This window comes from Mchenga conophoros, linkage group LG7 (assembly GCF_057382185.1).
Source record: "Mchenga conophoros isolate Kocher_MC1m ecotype Shallow Benthic linkage group LG7, M_conophoros_male_GT1.1, whole genome shotgun sequence".
NCBI lineage: Eukaryota > Metazoa > Chordata > Actinopteri > Cichliformes > Cichlidae > Mchenga > Mchenga conophoros.
The window spans coordinates 33247868-33269267 of NC_140532.1; the positions used below are offsets into that span (position 1 = coordinate 33247868).

At 41.3% G+C, this 21400-nt stretch overlaps 2 protein-coding genes and 1 pseudogene across 2 annotated transcripts; all 3 read left to right on the forward strand.

Moving 5' to 3' along the window:
- The first annotated feature begins 1830 nt into the window (after positions 1-1830).
- On the forward strand, positions 1831-3800 carry LOC146570492 (E3 ubiquitin/ISG15 ligase TRIM25-like). The gene has a single exon (XM_085278944.1). The coding sequence runs from the start codon at positions 1857-1859 to the stop codon at positions 3555-3557; it is 1701 nt and encodes a 566-aa protein (XP_085135070.1). The 5' UTR covers positions 1831-1856; the 3' UTR covers positions 3558-3800.
- A 2705-nt stretch (positions 3801-6505) lies between these two features.
- Positions 6506-7576, forward strand: brcc3 (BRCA1/BRCA2-containing complex, subunit 3). Its single transcript, XM_085278952.1, has one exon. The coding sequence runs from the start codon at positions 6615-6617 to the stop codon at positions 7395-7397; it is 783 nt and encodes a 260-aa protein (XP_085135078.1). The 5' UTR covers positions 6506-6614; the 3' UTR covers positions 7398-7576.
- A 4870-nt stretch (positions 7577-12446) lies between these two features.
- Positions 12447-14140, forward strand: LOC146570494 (tripartite motif-containing protein 16-like; annotated as a pseudogene).
- Positions 14141-21400: the final 7260 nt, after the last annotated feature.

Consider the following 21400-nt stretch of genomic DNA (forward strand, 5'->3'; position numbering starts at 1 on the left):
CATAATGAAAATATGGTTATAATCCCTCACATGGTGCTACTCCAAACTTCTTTTTTTTTAAATTTATGTTTACATTCAGAGGCAGACATGCTGGTGTATTTTGGATCATTGTAATGTCGTATAACCCTAGTGCACTTCAGGAAGTGATGGTCAGAAGCTTTTCTTCAGGAGTTTTTGGTAGAGAGCAGAATTTATGGTTCCATTAGTTATGGGAAGTCATCCAGGTCTTGAAGCAGGAAAGCAGCCCCAGGCCATCACAATACCACCAACATGTTTGCTGTTATGATGCTCTATTTTTTTTAATGCCAGAAGTAACGGGACATAAAACCTCCCAAAGTTCAAATTTTGGCCTGTCAGTCCACAGAATATTTTAAGTCTTGGAGATCATCAAGATTTATTTTTTAAAATAATTGTGTTCTTTTTGGTAAGCAGCGAATTTCACTCTCCCATGGATGCCATTTTTGCCCAGTCTCTTTCTTATTTGTTAGTTATTGAGTTATTGAAACATGAACACTGACCTTAAGTGAGGCAAGTGAGGACTGCAGTTCCTTAGATGCTGTTCTGGGTTCTTTGTTGACCTCCCGGATGAGTCATTGATGTGCTTTTTGAGGTTTTTTTGTAGACTGGCCTTTCCCGGGAAGGTTCATCATTGTTATAAATTTTCTCACCAAGGTTCGCTGAAGTCCCAAACCCTTAGAAATTGCTTTGCAACCCTTTCCAGAACCAATAAACCTCAATGATTTTATTTCTTAGCTCTTTCTTTAGATCATGGCAGGATGTGTTGCTTTTTGAGATCTTTTAGTCTACTTCACTGATTTCTTGATTTATCAGGCCTGGCAGTAATCAGGCCTGTGTATGAATGGAGCTGTAGCTAATCACAGTGAATCCACGATTTAACAAGAGGGGCAATTACTTTTTCCACACATGGTCAGGTAGGTGTTTAGGTAGGTGTCTCCCTTAAAAAATTTAATTATCATTTAAAAACTGCATTCTGTATTTACTTGGGTTATATTTGACTAATATTAAAATTGCCTTGAAGAGCTAAGAAGATCCAAGAAATCAGGAAGGTGTCAAATACTTTTTCACTGGAGTGCATCGGAGGGTGTAATGTTTCTTAATAATCTAAATTTCTATCATTATTTGGGGGCTTTTGTCAGTCACAGGGCCTTAATATTGTCCCAACTTCCCCCTAAATAGGGCACTCCTGTGTGGAGTCAAATAGCTTAAAGTTTATTTTAGAATAGTTTGATATGGCTGACAGGCTGTGAGATTAATCTACATCTAGTGTAGCATTAACATAACAATTAAATGGGCAGTGAGTTCATAAGGGTTCAAATGGATTATTCGAGCCCATCACACTGTGCCACATGTGGCAAAAGTAAAACATGATATCATGGCAATATTCATGTAAGGCTGACATAACTGGCTAAGTCCTGACTGGAGTGTTTAGGCATCATTGGCAAACTTGAACAGCTTCTATAAAAGGATAAAGTGTATTGCAAAAAATGAAAACAAACATGATGAATTAATTTTATGCGGCAGGAATGTAAATACATGCTGTCCCTTCCAGGAAATGGATGTGACTAACTCCTTAGTCATCTCCGGATTCCTGTTACAGCCTCCCCCACAGCTTTCATGTCTGCAACTTCCTGCCTCTTACTGCACTGGTGGAAAGGGGCTGGGTGTTGGAAACATGAACATATAAATGTTCATTCATTTCAGAGAAGCAGAGGCACATGACAAAGGAGAACTAAGCTTTGGTCTGTATTTTCTACGTGTGTGTGCCTATCTGTCTGTGCACGTTGGTGTGTGTATAAGAAAGGGAAACTGTTTCACATTCTGTGTCTCTTCGTGAAATGGAGCAGCAACATATTCAAGTAGAGAAGAAAAAGCTCTGCTGTTCGATCTGTTTGGATCTGCTGAAGGATCCGGTGACTATTCCCTGTGGACACAGCTACTGTACAAACTGTGTTAAACATCACTGGGATGAGGAAGATCACAAGAAAACCCACAGCTGCCCTCAGTGCAGACAGACCTTCACACCGAGGCCTGCTCTGGTGAAAAACACTGTCTTGGCAGAGTTAGTGGAAGAGCTGCAGATGACTGAACTCCAAGCTGATCACTGCTACGCTGGACCTGGAGATGTGACCTTTGATGTCTGCTCTGGGAGGAAGCTGAAAGCTACCAAATCCTGTCTGGAGCGTCTGGTCTCTTACTGTGGGCAACACTTACACCCTCACTATGAATCCCCTGCCTATAAAAAACACAAGCTCATCAAACAATCAGGGAAGCTCCAGGGGAACATCTGGTCTTGTCACGGTAAAGATTTGAAGCTTTTCTGCCGCACAGACCAGAAGTGTACCTGCCTTCTCTGCGCAGTGTATGAACACAAACACCACGGCATGATCTTGGCCTCGGAAAAACGCAGTAAATGGGAGGGGGAGCTTGTTTCAAGTCAACAAAAGATTAAAAAGAGAATCCAGGACAGAGAGAATGATATGAAGGTGCTTCAGCATGAGATGGATGCCATCAATTATTCTGCTGATAAGGCTCTCAAGGAAAGTGAGGAGATCTTTACTCAGTTGCTTCATCTTATCAACAACATGAGGTCTGATGTGAAGTTGCAGATTAAATCCCAGCAGAAGACAAAAGTCAGTCGAGCCAAAGAGCTTCGAGCCAAGCTGCAGCAGGAGCTCAGGTGGCTGAGGAGGAGAGATGCTGAGCTTGAGCAGCTGTCACATAGAAAAGATCATGCAACTTTTATTCAAAATTACTCCTCTTTGACATGCATAAATCAGGGAACCGACCCACGCAGGATTAACATGCATCTTCTGCAGTACTTCGAGGACGTGACACTAGCTGCGCACAAGGCCAAAGAAAAACTACACACGATTTTTACCGATACTTCCACCAAAATTTCACTGATAGAGAAAGAAGTTAGTGTTTCAGTACCATCAGGAGAGCCTAAGACCCGAGCAGAATGTTTACAACACTCACAAGTACTCACACTGGATCCAAACACAGCAAACACACACTTGTCACTATCTGAAGGGAACAGAAAAGCAACTGTGATGAGTGAAAAACAGTTATATCCCAGTCATCAAGACAGATTCACTGACATGTTTCAGGTCCTGAGCAGAGAGAGCCTGAGTGGACGTCATTACTGGGAGGTGGAGAAGAAGTCATTTGAAGTTTCAATAGCGGTTACCTACAAAGATATCAGAAGAACAGGGTATGAAAGTGGATTTGGAAATGATGACAAATCCTGGGCTTTAGAGTGTTTTCATAACAGTTATCAGTTCAGACACAATGCCACCAGCACTTTAATCAGAGGCCCTCAGTCCTCAAGAATAGGCGTGTACCTGGATCACAGTGGAGGTATTTTGTCCTTCTACAGCGTCTCTGACACGGTGAATCTCCTCCACAGAGTTCAGACCACATTCACTCAGCCGCTGTATCAGGGTCTTGGTGTTTTTGCTTCTTCTGATGCTCCTGCTGCTGCTGCTGCTGAGCTGTGCGAGCTAAAAACAATACTAGTGCCTGTAAGTCCTGTGTAAGTTGTGCTGAAAATCAGTGATTTCCATGAGAGTAACTGAGGGACAGGCAAAGACTTTAGGCAGTAAAAGATGTATTAATAGCAAAAAAACCAAACAAACAAAAAAGCATCTGAAGATTATAAATAAGGATATGTAACAATAATCTTGAAAACCATAACTAAACTTGAACAAAGACACAATTTGGGGACATAGCAGCTCAAGCTACTTGTGCTAAAAGTCAGTGATTACTGTAAAAAAATATTTGTGGACACATATGGTTGTTTCTATGGTAGAAGAGGGTTAAAGGCATAAAGAAAGCTTTTAGAAATAATTATTTGACCGTTTTATACAAAATACATAGATTCTGTCATGGGGACTCAAATGGCACTAAATAGTTTGAATGAACCAAACATAAAGTTAAATATTTTATTACCCATCACTGCCTGCATTGATTTAAATTTAAATAGTAGAAGCCTCACAGTGGGTCAATACAATATTTCTCTTTAAATTGCATCAAAGGTGATCCATTAGAGTCCAGTCAGGTGGCATGTTGGCCAGTTTTCATTTCAGCTTATCACAGCAGCTTTATCTTTGTCTTTGTTCCTGTTGTATAGCCACTAAAAGGGTGATGCTTTCAATGAACTGAAACAAAGGTAGGACACTTTTCTATGTAACCATGCTTCTGTGAATAATTTGACACAAACATATATATTAGAGTTAACATACTAATCTCCTAAAGAGAAGAAAATTCAGCAAAGCTTCTTCTTTTTTTTAAAAAAAACAAAACTTAATATATCCCACCTTCATATTTTGCAACACTTCTGCTCTGCCTAAACAGAGTTGTGCTGTCATCTCCTGTTTACATTAGCAGGCATTCCTAAATCTCCAGAGCAATTAAATAAAGCAAACATGGAAGTGAGTCAACTAAAGTAAAGTGATAGTGGGTGTGGAGGGGGTGTCAGCAGGTTTACAGAAATCAGTTTGTTTTGTGATATGTTTTCTTTTTGATAACTAAACTGTTAAATCATGTTTTTTGTTTGTTTGTTTGTTTTAGTTTTTTAAACACATGTCAGGTTTATGATAATTATTAAAAAATAGAAAAGCACATTTAAACTTGGACTGAGCCGAGACTGGTTTTAAAACCAAGTGTAAAGAAGATCCAGTGATTTATTTCATAGTTTGCTAAAGCTCAAGACTTTGTGTGTTTTCAGACACAAGTCTTTTCTTCACATGTTTACACTCCAGTATTATTAGCTTAAAATACAAACTCTGTAGTCAAAGAGCAGTTACTTTCAAATGTATTTTAACATTTGCACAGTGAAGAGACGTTGCTTGAAATGTTTAAACCGTGTGTTTTGTTGTATGTGAATATTTGCACAATCCTTGTTAAGTGTGTAACATCTTTTGCAATTAAAACCGTGATTTATAATCTTTATTTTCAATACAGAAATATGGATCTATTTTAAAGCACAGTATAATTTGTGTTTGTATCTTTTACTGTAAAAACGATTTTAATACAGTTTTATTTTTAAATATTTGATTTTGTCAATGCTTTCCCTTCAGTATGAAGAATATGGCTTTGTCCTAAATGCTGTTACTGTGATGACTCTGCCATTATGAGCTTTAAATGGAGCCAGGAAGCATTTAATCACAATGCGTCTGTGCTAATAATTGGGTATTTATAACCATAAAGATGTACAAGACAGTATAGTTTTTATTGCTTATATTCAAAGCTTTTTTTTTTTTTAATTGCTTCTTATATTCACCTTTATATTTTTGTTGGATGGGTCAAATGTTTAGCATGCAGGACACAAGAGATGAACAAATTTGTTGTGTCATTGTATGCAGGGCTGCTTAACGATGTGTGGTTTCTCTTAATGTCACCCCAAAGACCAAGTCAGGTAACATATTTGACAAGGTTTTATTTTGGCTTCTTCAGAAACTTGGGGGTGATTTTGCGTGTGCTTTGGACTCCGTTGGTTGTGTGGAATATTTTTGCGCTGCTAAGACAAAGTGTGTAAGAAACACAATAAAACTTGTAAAAGTTACATGCCATAAAGTGTAATTTCTTTACTGGCCACACCAAAAGTCCCCTCCCCTTCTTCATCTTCTTTCATAAATACCGTAAGATTTTTAATAAGTCATCCATTTGAATTCTGTTTATCCAAAAGCTCAGTTCATATTCTTAAAGAACTGTAATGTGATTCTTCTTGCATAAGTCATGCATTTGGTTAATACGTGGAATTAGAAGCGTGGCCACTTTGAATGATCGGTATGACTATGGCCCAGGGAGCTGCCGGTGTTAGGTGTCTACAAGGCTTTACTCTACTAGTGGGAGCCACTGAACTAATTAAGCTAACCGAGCATTTTAATGCACCTATCTTACAAAGAATATGGATTATTTGAGGCGCATTGGATTCATGTTTCAGGGTCAGGGGTTGATTGGCTGCAATGGTCTCTGCCTTGGGCCTTCCGTTTTTAATATAGTCTTTATAAAAATAACCTAGTATTACACATTGGATTATTGATAGGAGCAAATACAATATTTCTTGATTTAGAAACTGCATTTAGAACAATGGCCTAAATTGAAAAAGTCAATTTCCACACAGGCGTCAATTTTCGCAGTGAATCATGTTTCGAAAGACAAAAAATGTCAGCAAGAAATAAAGAATGAATGAATATCTGACGTTTTGTTTTTCTTTTCTTTTTTTCTTTCAATCGTCAGTTGAGAATTTTAAAACATTAAGCTGCTGGAGTGGGAACCTTCATATTGAAAGTGACAGAAAAAAATATATTTCCGACATTTTCTAGGTCGCATTTATTAAGCTTTAGAAGCCCTAATTTACCGTAACAATTCTATGCATATAACCTCCGCAGATATTATTAACTGTACAATGGAGTGCCTCATTAGTTAATCGTGATAATAAAATAAAGGTACCGAAAGGCGGAACCCTTGTGTAAGAGGGCTGTTGCACTTACACGGAATGTTTTGGCGTAGAATGTAAGAACGCGGAAGTACGGCTGTGTCTCTCGGATTTGTTTATTTTTTCCTCCTTTTACCGAATTTAAGGGAAAGTAATGGCGGTGAGCGCAGTCCACCTGGAGTCCGACGCCTTTCTGGTGTGCATGAACCACGCGCTGAGCACAGAGAAGGAGGAGGTGATGGGTCTGTGTATCGGGGAGGTGGAGGTCTCTCGTATTGTCCACATCCACTCCGTCATCATCCTCCGCCGCTCCGACAAGAGGAAAGACCGGGTGGAAATCTCCCCGGAGCAGCTGTCGGCGGCCTCCACGGAGGCGGAGCGGCTGGCAGACATGACCAGCCGGCCGATGCGGGTGGTCGGCTGGTACCACTCCCACCCTCACATCACCGTGTGGCCCTCCCACGTCGACGTGCGCACCCAGGCCATGTACCAGATGCTGGATCAGTGTTTCGTGGGCCTCATCTTCTCCTGCTTCATCGAGGACAAGAACACTAAGACGGGTCGGGTGCTCTACACCTGCTTCCAGTCCGTGCAGGCGCAGAAGGGCTCCGAGTACGAGCGTGTGGAGATCCCCATCCACGTCTTGCCCCGCGAGGCCATCGGAAAGGTGTGCCTGGAGTCGGCCGTGGAGCTGCCGAGGATCTTGTGCCAGGAGGAGCAGGACACCTACCGCAAGATCCACAGCCTGGCGCACCTGGACCCCGTCACCAAGATCCACAACGGCTCTGTGTTCACCAAGAACCTGTGCAGCCAGATGTCGGCGGTGAGCGGGCCGCTGCTGCAGTGGCTGGAGGACCGGCTGGAGCAGAACCAGCAGAGCATCTTGGAGCTGCAGCGGGAGAAGGAGAAGCTAATGCAGGAGCTGGCGGCTCTGTGAGGCATAGGACAGTCCGGAGATCAGTGCCAGCTGTCTGTCCCAGAGGACAAGAACAATGTGCTGCCTTTATTTGAGCTTCTTTTCTGTTTTCCTACCATCCAGATGTCTGGGTGTTGAACCTCAATACTTTGAGTGAAAAGTTTCAAACTGTTGATATTAAATGTCTGCTCACTATTGAATTCTGAGCTGTTTATTCATAATTAGCTATAATTTAAAATTTTCTTCAGAATACTGACAGGTGTCCCACTTTATGTGGGACTGCACAGCATTTTAAATGCTTGTCTCCATGCTGCACAGTGTCTCACATTTTTTGATTGGCTCCAATCAAAATTAAAACATGCAAGCTGCATAACATGTTGCAGAAAAAAAAACGTGTGCTCATCTCTGGATAAATCCATACTGAAATGAGACAGAATAAATTGGTTGGTTTTTGCAATGGAAAAAAAGGGAAGGCTATGAAAAGCAAGCCAAACTTTTTTTGATTTTATGGTTACTGTATTAACCATAAAGTAAGTGTGTGTGTGTGTGTGTGTGTGTGTGTGTATATACACACACACACACATACATACAGTGGGGCAAAAAAGTATTTAGTCAGCCACAGATTATGCAAGTTCCCCCACCTAAAATGATGACAGAGGTCAGTAATTTGCACCAGAGGTACACTTCAACTGTGAGAGACAGAATGTGAAAAAAAAAAAAAAAAAAAAATCCATGAATCCACATGGTAGGATTTGTAAAGAATTTATTCGTAAATCAGGGTGGAAAATAAGTATTTGGTCAATAACAAAAATACAACTCAATACTTTGTAACATAACCTTTGTTGGCAATAACAGAGGTCAAACGTTTACTATATGTCTTTACCAGGTTTGCACACACAGTAGCTGGTATTTTGGCCCATTCCTCCATGCAGATCTTCTCGAGAGCAGTGATGTTTTGGGGCTGTCGCCGAGCAACACGGACTTTCAACTCCCACCACAGATTTTCTATGGGGTTGAGGTCTGGAGACTGGCTAGGCCACTCCAGGACTTTCAAATGCTTCTTACGGAGCCACTCCTTTGTTGCCCGGGCGGTGTGTTTTGGATCATTGTCATGTTGGAAGACCCAGCCTCGTTTCATCTTCAAAGTTCTCACTGATGGAAGGAGGTTTTGGCTCAAAATCTCACGATACATGGCCCCATTCATTCTGTCCTTAACACGGATCAGTCGTCCTGTCCCCTTGGCAGAAAAACAGCCCCATAGCATGATGTTTCCACCCCCATGCTTCACAGTAGGTATGGTGTTCTTGGGATGCAACTCAGTATTCTTCTTCCTCCAAACACGACGAGTTGAGTTTATACCAAAAAGTTCTACTTTGGTTTCATCTGACCACATGACATTCTCCCAATCCTCTGCTGTATCATCCATGTGCTCTCTGGCAAACTTCAGACGGGCCTGGACATGCACTGGCTTCAGCAGCGGAACACGTCTGGCACTGCGGAATTTGATTCCCTGCCGTTGTAGTGTGTTACTGATGGTGACCTTTGTTACTTTGGTCCCAGCTCTCTGCAGGTCATTCACCAGGTCCCCCCGTGTGGTTCTGGGATCTTTGCTCACCGTTCTCATGATCATTTTGACCCCACGGGATGAGATCTTGCGTGGAGCCCCAGATCGAGGGAGATTATCAGTGGTCTTGTATGTCTTCCATTTTCTGATGATTGCTCCCACAGTTGATTTTTTCACACCAAGCTGCTTGCCTATTGTAGATTCACTCTTCCCAGTCTGGTGCAGGTCTACAATACTTTTCCTGGTGTCCTTCGAAAGCTCTTTGGTCTTGGCCATGGTGGAGTTTGGAGTCTGACTGTTTGAGGCTGTGGACAGGTGTCTTTTATACAGATGATGAGTTCAAACAGGTGCCATTCATACAGGTAACGAGTGGGGGACAGAAAAGCTTCTTACAGAGGACGTTACAGGTCTGTGAGAGCCAGAGATTTTCCTTGTTTGAGGTGACCAAATACTTATTTTCCACCCTAATTTACGAATAAATTCTTTACAAATCCTACCATGTGGATTCATGGATTTTTTTTTCACATTCTGTCTCTCACAGTTGAAGTGTACCTCTGGTGCAAATTACTGACCTCTGTCATCATTTTAGGTGGGGGAACTTGCACAATCGGTGGCTGACTAAATACTTTTTTGCCCCACTGTATATATATATATATATATATATATATATATATATATATATATATATATATATATATATATATATACACACCAAAACAAACTTACTATAACGTGATTGTCGCAGATGGGTTGATATTGGAGGGGTATCATAATTAGCAAGCCCCACCACAGTATAGTTTCTTTCATATGAAAAATACAGAATGTGTATATTTGCAGATACACAAGTTATGGAAAAACAAACAAACCAAAGCAAAAAAAGAACCACAACACCATTACCAGCAACATTACTGTCCTGGGTTAGCCCTGTTTTCTTCATTCTTATACTTATTTAAAATTAGGTTTTTATATTTTACTTTAAACTGTTTTATGTTTTGACTGTCTTTTATTTCTTCTGTTAGACTGTTCCATAATTTAACTCCTGCAATTGAGATTGACATAGTTCTTAAAGTTGTTCTAGCACTTTGTATCTTTAAATTCCATTTCCCTCTTAAGTTATACCCACCTTCTCTTTCTAGGAACAATTTACAGATTTCTTTTGGAAGCAATTTATTTCTTACTTTATACATTATTTGCGCTGTTTTAAGCTTCACCAAGTCTTGGAATTTAATAGCTTGCATTTTGACAAAGAGTGCATTTGTATGGTCCCTGTACCCCACATTATTTATTAATCTAATGGCCCTTTTCTGTATTATAGTTATTGTTTGTGTGTTACTTTTGTATGTGTTTCCCCAGACCTCTACACAGTAGCTCATATATGGCAGTAGTAAAGCACAGTATAAAATGTGCAGTGCTTTCTGATCCAACATATGCTTTGCTTTCCCCAGGACGGCAATGCCCCGTGCCAATTTCCCCCGAACATAAGTAATGTGTGGCTTCCAACAGAGCTTGTGGTCAATGATCACCCCAAGAAATTTTATTTCATTTACTCTTTCTAAATATACATTGTCAACACATATTTCTACTTTGATGTTTTTCTTTTGGTTTCCGAACAACATAAATTTGGTTTTATCTAGATTCAATGATAATTTATTTATATCAAACCACTTCTTTAATATCGTTAATTCCTGTGTGATCATCCCCAAAACCTGTGGCAATTCCACACCTGAACACAGTATATTTGTGTCATCTGCAAATATTACAAACTTTAAAATCTCCGATACTCTGCAGATATCATTTAAGTACATAATAAACATTTTTGGACCCAGTACTGAACCTTGAGGTACTCCACAAGCTATATCCATCAAATTAGATTTATATTCATTTATTTGTACATATTGTTGCCTATTCCCTACATAGCTTTTTAACCATTCCAAAACCACTCCCCTAAACCCGTACTTTTCCAGTTTTTTTAATAGAATTTCATGATTAACAGTATCAAACGCCTTCTTTAGATCTAAGAAAACTCCGAGCGCATACCTCTTATTATCCATACATTCCGTTATCTTTTCCATTAAATCTATCAGTGCCAAAGCTGTTGATCTGTTGTTTCTGAACCCATACTGACTATCTGTCATTAATTCATATTTTTCCACAAAACTGTCCAATCTTTTTATGAAGAGTTTTTCCAGTATCTTAGAGAACTGGGAGAGTATTGACACTGGTCTATAGTTTGTAAAATGATGCCTTTCACCGGTTTTGTAAATGGGAATAACTTTAGCAACTTTCATTTTTTGTGGAAAAACTCCTTTTTGAAACGACAAGTTGAATATATATTTTAATGGTTTTACAATACCATCAATAACTGTCTTTACTGTTACCATATCAATATCATTCCAGTCTGTACTGGTTTTGTTCTTAAGTCCTCTAACTATGTCATAAATCTCTTTCTCTTCCACTGCTCTTAAAAACATTGAGCTACTATTCCTTTCAATATTTTCACCAGTGTCCCTTTTTATTCCATCAACCTTTATTTCTTCTGCCAGTTTTGGCCCTATATAGGCATAGGCTTTACTACCAGTACAGTAAAGCATACCTGGATATACTTACTGTACTGGCTGAGTGCTGGAGCTTTTTAAGTTATGGGTACACAAAACTTTAAAAATTCCAGCAACACTTTCTTTTGTTTTTGATGGTTTCTTAAGCTTTTCTAGTCACTGCCAAGAATGTGCATAAAAGGAATTAATACACACTTTTGAATGCCATTTCTTTTTCTGGGATTTATCAGATTTATCTGTTTGGATCTACTGATCCTCTGGTTATTCCCTGTGGACACAGCTACTGTATGAACTGTATTAAATGGCACTTCGATGACGAGGATCAGATCATGTGGTCAAAAAGTCTAAGTCAAAATTCTCAGCATTTGCCAATTACAGCTTCTTAAGTCATATAGATATTTTTAATATTCTACTTCTCAGAAATAATTTACGATTTCCAGCTGTGAATTCCATCTTTACATTTTTTAACATTATATACTAGAGGGAACTTGATGAAATGACCAATATAGATATACGCCCAGTAGCAGAATATCTTGTAGTTATGTTTTACTCCCCTCTGGTGGCCAAATTAAACACGAGCGTGCATATTTAATTAATACTTTAATTTGTTGCTGATTAAAGTATTTTAGAGTTCATTTGGTGTTAAAATGACACTAGATGATCAATAATTCTTTTTAACTGCATAAAAATGAATGAAAGGTTTAATGAACCTGCCGCACAAAATGAAACCAGTATATATATATGATAAACACAAATCATGCTGTTTTTAAATTTATTATGCATAAAATAAAATGACCTAAAAAACAAACAAACAGTCGTTTTAGTTGCTAAGTCGTTTGGTTACTGCAGGGTTAATCTGCCTGATCACGTCTCAGTTGCTACCTGTCAACTTTTGTGGGAGTCTGAATCCTTCCTTCTCCGCTCAGAACTATTCACACTCTGAGAGGGGAAATGGCTGATCAAGGAGTTCAGATTGATGGCGACAAACTCTGCTGTTCAATCTGTTTGGATCTACTGAATGATCCTGTGACTATTCCCTGTGGACACAGCTACTGTATGAAGTGTATTAAAAGCTACTGGGATGGACAGGATCAGAAGCACATCCACAGCTGTCCTCAGTGCAGACAGACCTTCATAGCCTGTCCTGAAGAAAAGCACCATGTTAGCAGAGTTGGTGGAGGAGCTGAAAAAGACTGGACTGTATACTGTTCCTGCTGATCACTGCTATGCTGGACCTGGAGATGTGGCCTGTGATGTCTGCAGTGGGAGAAAGCTTAAAGCCATCAAATCCTGTCTGCAGTATCTGGTCTCTTACTGTGAGCAACATCTCCAGCCTCATCATAATGTAGACGCATTAAAGAAACACAAACTGGTCGACCCCTCCGAGAAGCTTCAGGATACCATCTGCTCTCGCCACAATGAGGTAATGAAGATTTTCTACCGCACTGATAACAGATGTATCTGTTATACCTGCTCCATAGATGAGCATAAAGCCCACGAGACAGTCCCAGCATCAGCTTAAAGGACTCAAAGACAGAAAGACCTCGATCCATGTCGTGAAAAAATTCAACAAAGAATCGAGAATAGAAAAAAAGACGTGAATTTGCATAAGCAGGAAGTGGAAGCCATCAATCAGTCCGCTGATAAAGCTGTGAGGGACACTGAGAAAATATTCAGTGAGCTGATTCTCCTCATTGAGAAAAGAAGCTCTGATATGAAGCAACAGATCAGAGTCCAGCAGGAAACTGAAATAAATCGAGTCAACGAGCTTCTGGAAGAGCTCGAGGAGGAACTCAATGAGCTGAAAAGAAAAGATACTGAACTGGAGAAGCTCTCTCACACAGAGGATCACACCCAGTTTCTGAATATGTTTCCACTGCTCTCAGATCTCAATGAATCTTCAGAGTCACGGTGTCCCACAGCCCGTCATTTGCTGTATTTTGGGGATGTGCCGGCTGCTGTGTCAGAGGTGAAAGATAAGCTACAGGGCATTCTTCAGAGGGGATGTCAAAAAGTTTTCGCGGACAGTGATTAATGTGGATGTGTTGGTACCACAACCAGAGCCACAAACCAGAGCTGAATTCTTAAAGTTTTCAACTCAGCTCACACTGGATCCAGACACTGTAAACACGAGGATGTTATTATCTGAAGAGAACAGAAGGGCAACATTTGTTAGTAAAAAACAGGCATATCCAGGTCACCCTGAAAGATTCATGAATAGGTCTCAGGTCCTGAGCAGAGAAAGTCTGACTGGACGTCACTACTGGGAGGTAGAGTGGAGTGGGTCTGGTATGTATGTAGCAGTCGCATACAAAAGCATTATGAGAACAGGAGATGAAAGTGAATTTGGAAATAATGATAACTCCTGGGCGTTAAGGTGTTCTTCCAGTCACTATGAATTAAGTCATAAAAGAGTATGTGAATGGTTTTCAGGTCCTCAGTCCTCCAGAATAGGAGTGTACCTGAGTCACACAGCAGGTGTTCTGTCTTTCTACAGCGTCTTTGACACCATGATTCTCCTCCACAGAGTCCAGGCCACATTCACTCAGCCGCTGTATGCTGGACTTAGAGCTTATCATTTCTTGGGTGCAGACTTGTCTGCTGTGTTTAGTGAGCTGGAGCAGATGGACACTGTTACAGAATGAAGAGTCAAATTACAGCATTTACATTTATGTTAGACTACTTTTAATTAACTGCTTTAGCCCACTTACAGTGAAAATTAAAAAAAAATCTAGTCATTGAACTGTGTAGCATGTTAACACTATTGGAAGTAAAAATAACTTGAACTCCAATTTCGAAAACATAACTTACTTTTTTCTTTTTTTTTTATAAAGCTCTGACTTGTATTATGAGTATGAGTCTGTGGTCTGGGAGAGAGTCCTGTCTGCAAAATATAGCATATAATGACCAGTGCTGGGCAATTAATTATATAGTTACTTCTTCAAAAAAGTAACTCAGTTTGGCAAACAACAAAGTTTTTTGCAGCTATTTTTTTTTTAATGCAGCCAAGACATTTTTAAATAAACATTTTGTAGTGAAGTAGATTCTGGAGTAGGATTTTACATGATGTCCACAAACGCACCACTGACATCCACACCTTCCCAGCCGATAATTAGCAGGCTTATAAGAAACAGCTGCGCTTCACTACAAGAAGGAGGCATTTGGCAGTCTGGTTTGCACTATACTGCTGCTGTTGTCTTGTCAATTATGTGATGCTTTTATATTTTTTTTTATATAACAGTACTTTGGGGTGTAATTGTTTTATGTAGATCTTTTATTAATGTGCGTAACGTTTTATGCTTTGTTTTATTGCTTTAGTGGAGGTGCGGCCGCTTGCTGAGGGGCTATAGGCATGTGAGGTGGAATCCCCTTCCCGATGCATGCGAGTGTACACACCGGGCATAGGTAGATTGCACCATTTAGAGTTTAGTGTGAGTGACAGTGAGGTCTGCAGTGAAGTTACACGGGTGAGTAATTGGTGGCACCCTTGGGCACTCCTCCCTGTAGGTTTCCTCCTCAAGTGGCCTGTCTCCACTATTTTGTTTAGTTATTCTTTTTATCATGCTGTGATTGTTTTAGGGTAGCATCGTGGTAGGGAGTCTGGTCATTTTAATCATCGTTTGTTAATAAAGTGTTTTAATTAACTATTTTGCCGTCTCAACCCTGCTACCCTAGGTGCCTTCCTGATTTTATAGTTATGTTTTTAGTAGTTCCTCTTAATAAATTTTGATTCGTAAACTTCCTTTGTCTCAACTCTGCCGTTAATAACGAGTCTGTGGGCTTTGGTAGCCAGTGCAATACGTACATTGGCTAGAGAAATATTTCCTGGGGCGTAACGACCTCCCCCAGGTGGCGTTGTCAATATCTTAGTTACCGTCCCCGGTTATTCCTCATCGCGACACCACAATCTCAAACTATTTACAGAACAATCAGTTGTTCTGCATCAAATTTGATGCCACACAAATATTTGTGCCAGTCCAAAAAATAATTTCTGTCCACTATGAGATAAAGGAGAACAACAGCCTGATACCTGCAGGCCTGACAACAGGAGATGTATCACTCTTGTAACACCTGTAACATTCAGCAGTCGCCTCATTGTTCTGACACACACAACAAAACTATTGACTACACTACACACTAACTACACAAGGTTTGCGCTAAACGTTGCAAATCTCTCACATCTCAAAGCACTGCCGTCACTCCTAAAACTTCCCCCCGTTTCTTGATAACTAGATGTCACGTTGCCATATCATTTTTTGATTGGTCGACATGGTACTTTTTTAGACGAAAGGGAGAGGGGGTGGAGTTTGTTTTTGCGCACAGGCGGAGAGTGCTTTCGAGCCTTTTTTCTTATAAAACGCTGTTTTTACCATTTCTTCCCGCAGTAAATATAAACTACGATTGTAAGGAAAGGAAACCAAACAGTGCAGATATTTTTTTTTATCGTAACTCTGGTTTTACGTGGCCTATCAACACAATTTAAAAACTGATATAAAGTCCACAGTTTTTCCGTCTATTGTTCCGTCTGTCCTGCTCACATCTCCAATGGTTGTACACGTTGTCATTAACGTGTTTCACTCCACATCAGCCACGCCGCTTTGCTAGCTAAAACACCGGTGTCGGCACATAAGGACGCTGTCATAGCCTGTCAACGACGTTGATTAGCTGCGTATATACGAATATAAATCGCATTATTGGCTGGACTATGGGATAAGGTGGCATCGTTCTAATCCCATACGGGAGCAGCCAGTCACTCACTGACTTAACACTGCAAAACAGAATCGTTAAAGTATTAATTTTAATTTCAATTCAGGTTAGATTTAGATTTTTTTTTTGTGCGCAACGCAGATTTTCTGTGCGCAGAGACCGTGCCAGCAGTGCGCAATTGCGCACGTGCTCAGCTTAGAGTGAACATTGTTCGTCATTAATTCATGCAGTCATAAGCAGTCATGCATGACTTCAGCATGACTTAAGTATATGATTTGCATTCTTAATATAAAGTGCTATTATTTATTAATCCAGCGGAAAAGTTTGGGAAAATCATGGACAGGTCACCAGTCTATCACAGGGCAAACACAGAGATAACCATTCATACTCACGTTCACAAGGCAACAGAATTGCCAGTTAACTTAGCACATATGTTTTTGGAAAGAGGGAAGAAGAAGAAGCCAGCGTATTAAGAGAAAACATGGATGCTTCACATAGAAAGGCCCCAGCAGAGCAGTGGAGCACAGAGCACCTTTTTTTTTAGACGGCAATTTCATTTTTATCAGTATAGGAGGAACATAGGCATGCAAACATGCACATGAAGGTGACGTGATACCCTGTAATAAAAATAGTTTCACATGACTGCATACCAGAGAATAATTGGTGTCTGTAAGACATTTAAATGTGCACCATTGTGTAACCAAGGGCTGAAGAAGATCACTAACTTGTAAATTTGGTTGTGAATGAAGCTGTTGAACCTGTGGAAAACCCCAAGGACACAAAAAGTACATAATGGGAAGTTGACACTAAAAGTTACCTGTTAAGTAACTTTCTTGTACAACTAAACCCGCTTGTACAGATTTAATAACCTACCTTCTTTCAGTCATTTTCCTAAATGTGCTACTGCATGGTAGCCAACACTGGTAGACTACAGAGACACCTAATGCTAATTACCACTAAGTCATTTATGCTAAGGAACAGGTAGCTTTCTTTGTTCTAATCACTTTGAGGTGAGCCTGTTAACTGATGTGAAAATGTAATGTTGGTTTGTCTGTTTTATATATATATATATATATATATATATATATATATATATATATGTATATATATATGTATATATATATATGTGTATATGTGTGTGTATATATATATGTATATATATATATATGTGTATGTGTGTGTGTGTGTGTGTGTGTGTATATATATATATATATATATGTATATATATGTATATATGTATATGTATAAACACCCAGCATGCCCCTGCGGGCGGTTTATCCTTCAAGCTCGGGTCCTCTACCAGAGGCCTGGGAGCTTGAGGGTCCTGTGCAGTATCTTAGCTGTTCCCAGGACTGCGCTCTTCTGGACAGAGATCTCCGATGTTGTTCCTGGGATCTGCTGGAGCCACTCGCCTAGCTTGGGAGTCACCGCACCTAGTGCTCCGATTACCACGGGGACCACCGTTACCTTCACCCTCCACATCCTCTCGAGCTCTTCTCTGAGCCCTTGGTATTTCTCCAGCTTCTCGTGTTCCTTCTTCCTGATATTGCTGTCATTCGGAACCGCTACATCGATCACTACAGCCCTCTTCTTCTGTTTGTCTACCACCACTATGTCCGGTTGGTTAGCCACCACCATTTTGTCCGTCTGTATCTGGAAGTCCCACAGGATCTTAGCTCGGTCATTCTCCACCACCCTTGGGGGCATCTCCCATTTTGACCTCGGGACTTCCAGGTTATACTCGGCACAGATGTTCCTGTACACTATGCCGGCCACTTGGTTATGGCGTTCCATGTATGCCTTGCCTGCTAGCATCTTGCACCCTGCTGTTATGTGCTGAATTGTCTCTGGGGCATCTTTACACAGCCTGCACCTGGGGTCTTGCCTGGTGTGATAGACCCCAGCCTCTATGGATCTTGTGCTCAGAGCTTGTTCTTGTGCTGCCATGATTAGTGCCTCTGTGCTGTCTTTCAGTCCAGCTTTGTCCAGCCACTGGTAGGATTTCTGGATATCAGCCACCTCCTCTATCTGCCGGTGGTACATACCGTGCAGGGGCCTGTCCTTCCATGATGGTTCCTCGTCTCCCTCCTCTTTCTTGGGTTTCTGCTGCCTGAGGTATTCACTGAGCACTCGGTCAGTTGGGGCCATCTTCCTAATGTATTCTTGGATGTTCGTTGTCTCATCCTGGACTGTGGTGCTGACACTCACCAGTCCCCGGCCCCCTTCCTTCCGCTTAGCGTACAGCCTCAGGGTGCTGGATTTGGGGTGAAACCCTCCATGCATGGTAAGGAGCTTTCTTGTCTTTATGTCAGTGGCTTCTATCTCCTCCTTTGGCCAGCCTATTACCCCAGCAGGGTACCTGATCACGGGCAGGGCGTACGTGTTGATGGCCCGGATCTTGTTCTTACCATTCAGCTGACTCCTCAGGACTTGCCTGACCCTCTGCAGGTACTTGGTGGTTGCAGCTTTTCTAGCGGCCTCTTCATGGTTCCCATTCGCCTGCGGGATCCCCAAGTACTTGTAACTGTCCTCTATGTCTGCAATGTTGCCTTCTGGTAGTTCAATCCCCTCAGTTCTGACTACCTTCCCTCTCTTTGTTACCATCCGACTACACTTCTCCAGTCCGAACGACATTCCAATGTCATTGCTGTATAGCCTGGTAGTGTGGATCAGTGAATCGATGTCTCGTTCACTCTTGGCATACAGCTTGATGTCATCCATGTACAGGAGGTGGCTGACAACTGCTCCGTTCCGTAGTCGGTATCCGTAGCCAGTCTTGTTAATGATCTCACTGAGGGGGTTCAGGCCTATGCAGAACAGCAGTGGGGACAGAGCATCTCCTTGGTAGATCCCGCACTTGATGGTGACTTGTGCTATGGGCTTGGAGTTGGCCTCTAGTGTTGTACGCCACATCCCCATTGAGTTCCTGATGAAGGCTCTTAGGGTCCCATTGATCTTGTACAATTCTAGGCATTCCAGTATCCAGCTGTGGGGCATTGAGTCATAGGCCTTCTTGTAATCAATCCAGGCAGTGCACAGGTTGGTCAGTCTGGTCTTGCAGTCTCGGCTGATTGTTCTGTCTACCAGTAGCTGGTGTTTTGCGCCTCTGGTATTCTTGCCAATTCCTTTCTGTGTCCCGCTCATGTATTGACCCATGTGCCTGTTCATCTTAGCCGATATGATGCCTGACAGGAGCTTCCATGTAGTACTGAGGCAGGTTATTGGTCGGTAGTTGGAGGGGACCGGTCCCTTCTTGGGGTCCTTGGGGATCAGGACCGTCCGACCTTCAGTTAGCCATTCCGGGTGTCTCTCGTTAACTAGCAGCTGGTTCATTTGTGCTGCCAGACGCTCGTGGAGTGCAGTCAGCTTCTTCAGCCAGTAGGCGTGAACCATGTCGGGCCCTGGTGCTGTCCAACTCTTCATACTGGAGACCCTTTCTTGGATATCTGCCACTGTGATGGTTACTGGACCCTGTTCAGGGAGGTCGCTGTGGTCAGCCCTCAGATCCTCTAGCCACTGAGCATTGCCGTTATGGGTTGCATCCTTCTCCCATATGCTCTTCCAGTATTGCTCCGTCTCCAGCCTTGGTGGTGCTGTTCTCTTATTGTTCCCTTGCCACTGAGAGTACACCTTTGCTGGTTCTGTGGAGAACAGCTGGTTTATTCTCCTGCCTTCTATCTCTCTGGTGTACCTCCTCAAGCGGCTGGCCAAGGCTGTGAGTCTTTGCTTGGCAGTTTCCAAGGCCTCAGGTATGGACAGCTTGCTGTATTTCTTAGGCACCTTATTTGTCGCACCTTTCTGCAACTCTGTTAGTTGGCTAACCTCCCTCCGTGCTACTTTGATCTTGCCCTCTAGCCTCCTTCTCCATGGAGGGTACTGCCCCTTGTGGCTGTTCAACTTGTAGCCAAGCATCTCACTGATCACTGTTGCCGTATTGTAGATCAGCTTGTTAGTGTCGGTAATCGTGGTTGTAGGTATTGCCCGTAGTGCTGCATTAACATCATCTAGCAGACCTTCTGAGGGAACTTCACGTAATCTTGGTAACCGGCTACGCGGGATCCAGGTTTCAAGCTTGGCCATGATCCTATTTTTCAGGTCAGTTCCTCTCGCACTCAACGATCCTTCTCCTATCGCACTTGGGGCTATGTACCCAATCTCGGGTGGGGGTGATGATATCTCCCCCCTGACCTGGCGTCCTGACTCCTCCTTGCCGTAGCATTTGTGTTGTACCTCGTCAATCTCTAGCTGTGAGAGCAGTCCCTTCTTTCGAATGTTGGAACACTGAGCTACTAGTTGTTTCGCCCTCATTGTGGATGTTGGGTATCGAAGAATCCATAGGTCCCTCATCCTATTCATGTAGCCCCTTCCGCCAGGGTTACTTGCATAGTAGCATTCCAACAACGCCCTATATATATATATATATATATATATATATATATATATATATAGCAACAGGACCGCTAGTCTTTGATGTTATTTATTTTCTGCTGTGTTTTACTTGCATCTATTTGAAAGACTGAGTGTAAACACACAAAAAAAATATATTTTCTGTGCTGGAATGTGCAGAAAATAGGTTTAAATGTTAAACAAATTTCTTCAAGTCAGAGAATGTTGCATATAATTTAATGTTTGCTTGATGCATAAAGTTAAAAGATTAAAACTAATAAAACAAGTTTTAAAAAGAGACTTTTCCATTTGATTACATTTTGTATGATGGATTATGTAGAAAAAGTAGAATTGGGCTGAAAGATCTATCGCTTTATCACCTATTCAGGTTGTAAATCGTGTTTTTAAAAAGTAACTAAGTAACTAAGTAACTAATTACTTTTGAAAATAAGTAATCAGTAAAGTAACAGGATTACTTTTTTGGGGGCGTAATCGGTAATTAGTTATTGATTAATTTTTCAAGTAACTTGACCAACACAGGTGAACAGCGGACGCTAATGTTTTTGTCACTTTTTATGGAATCAAACTCAAAGTAAGGTCAGTACTTCCACGCTTTAAATGCTGCAGGCTCATACTCTCTCCAGCACCATTGTTGATCTGCACACAGCTGTTGTCACGAACGTCACACTGGCTTACGTCATTGTCATGAGACACTCGCAAAAAAGTCACGGTTTTAGTAACGCAGTAATGCAGTGTGCTTACGGGAAAATAACGGTAATCTAATTACCCGGTTTGCAATAGTAATCCCTTAC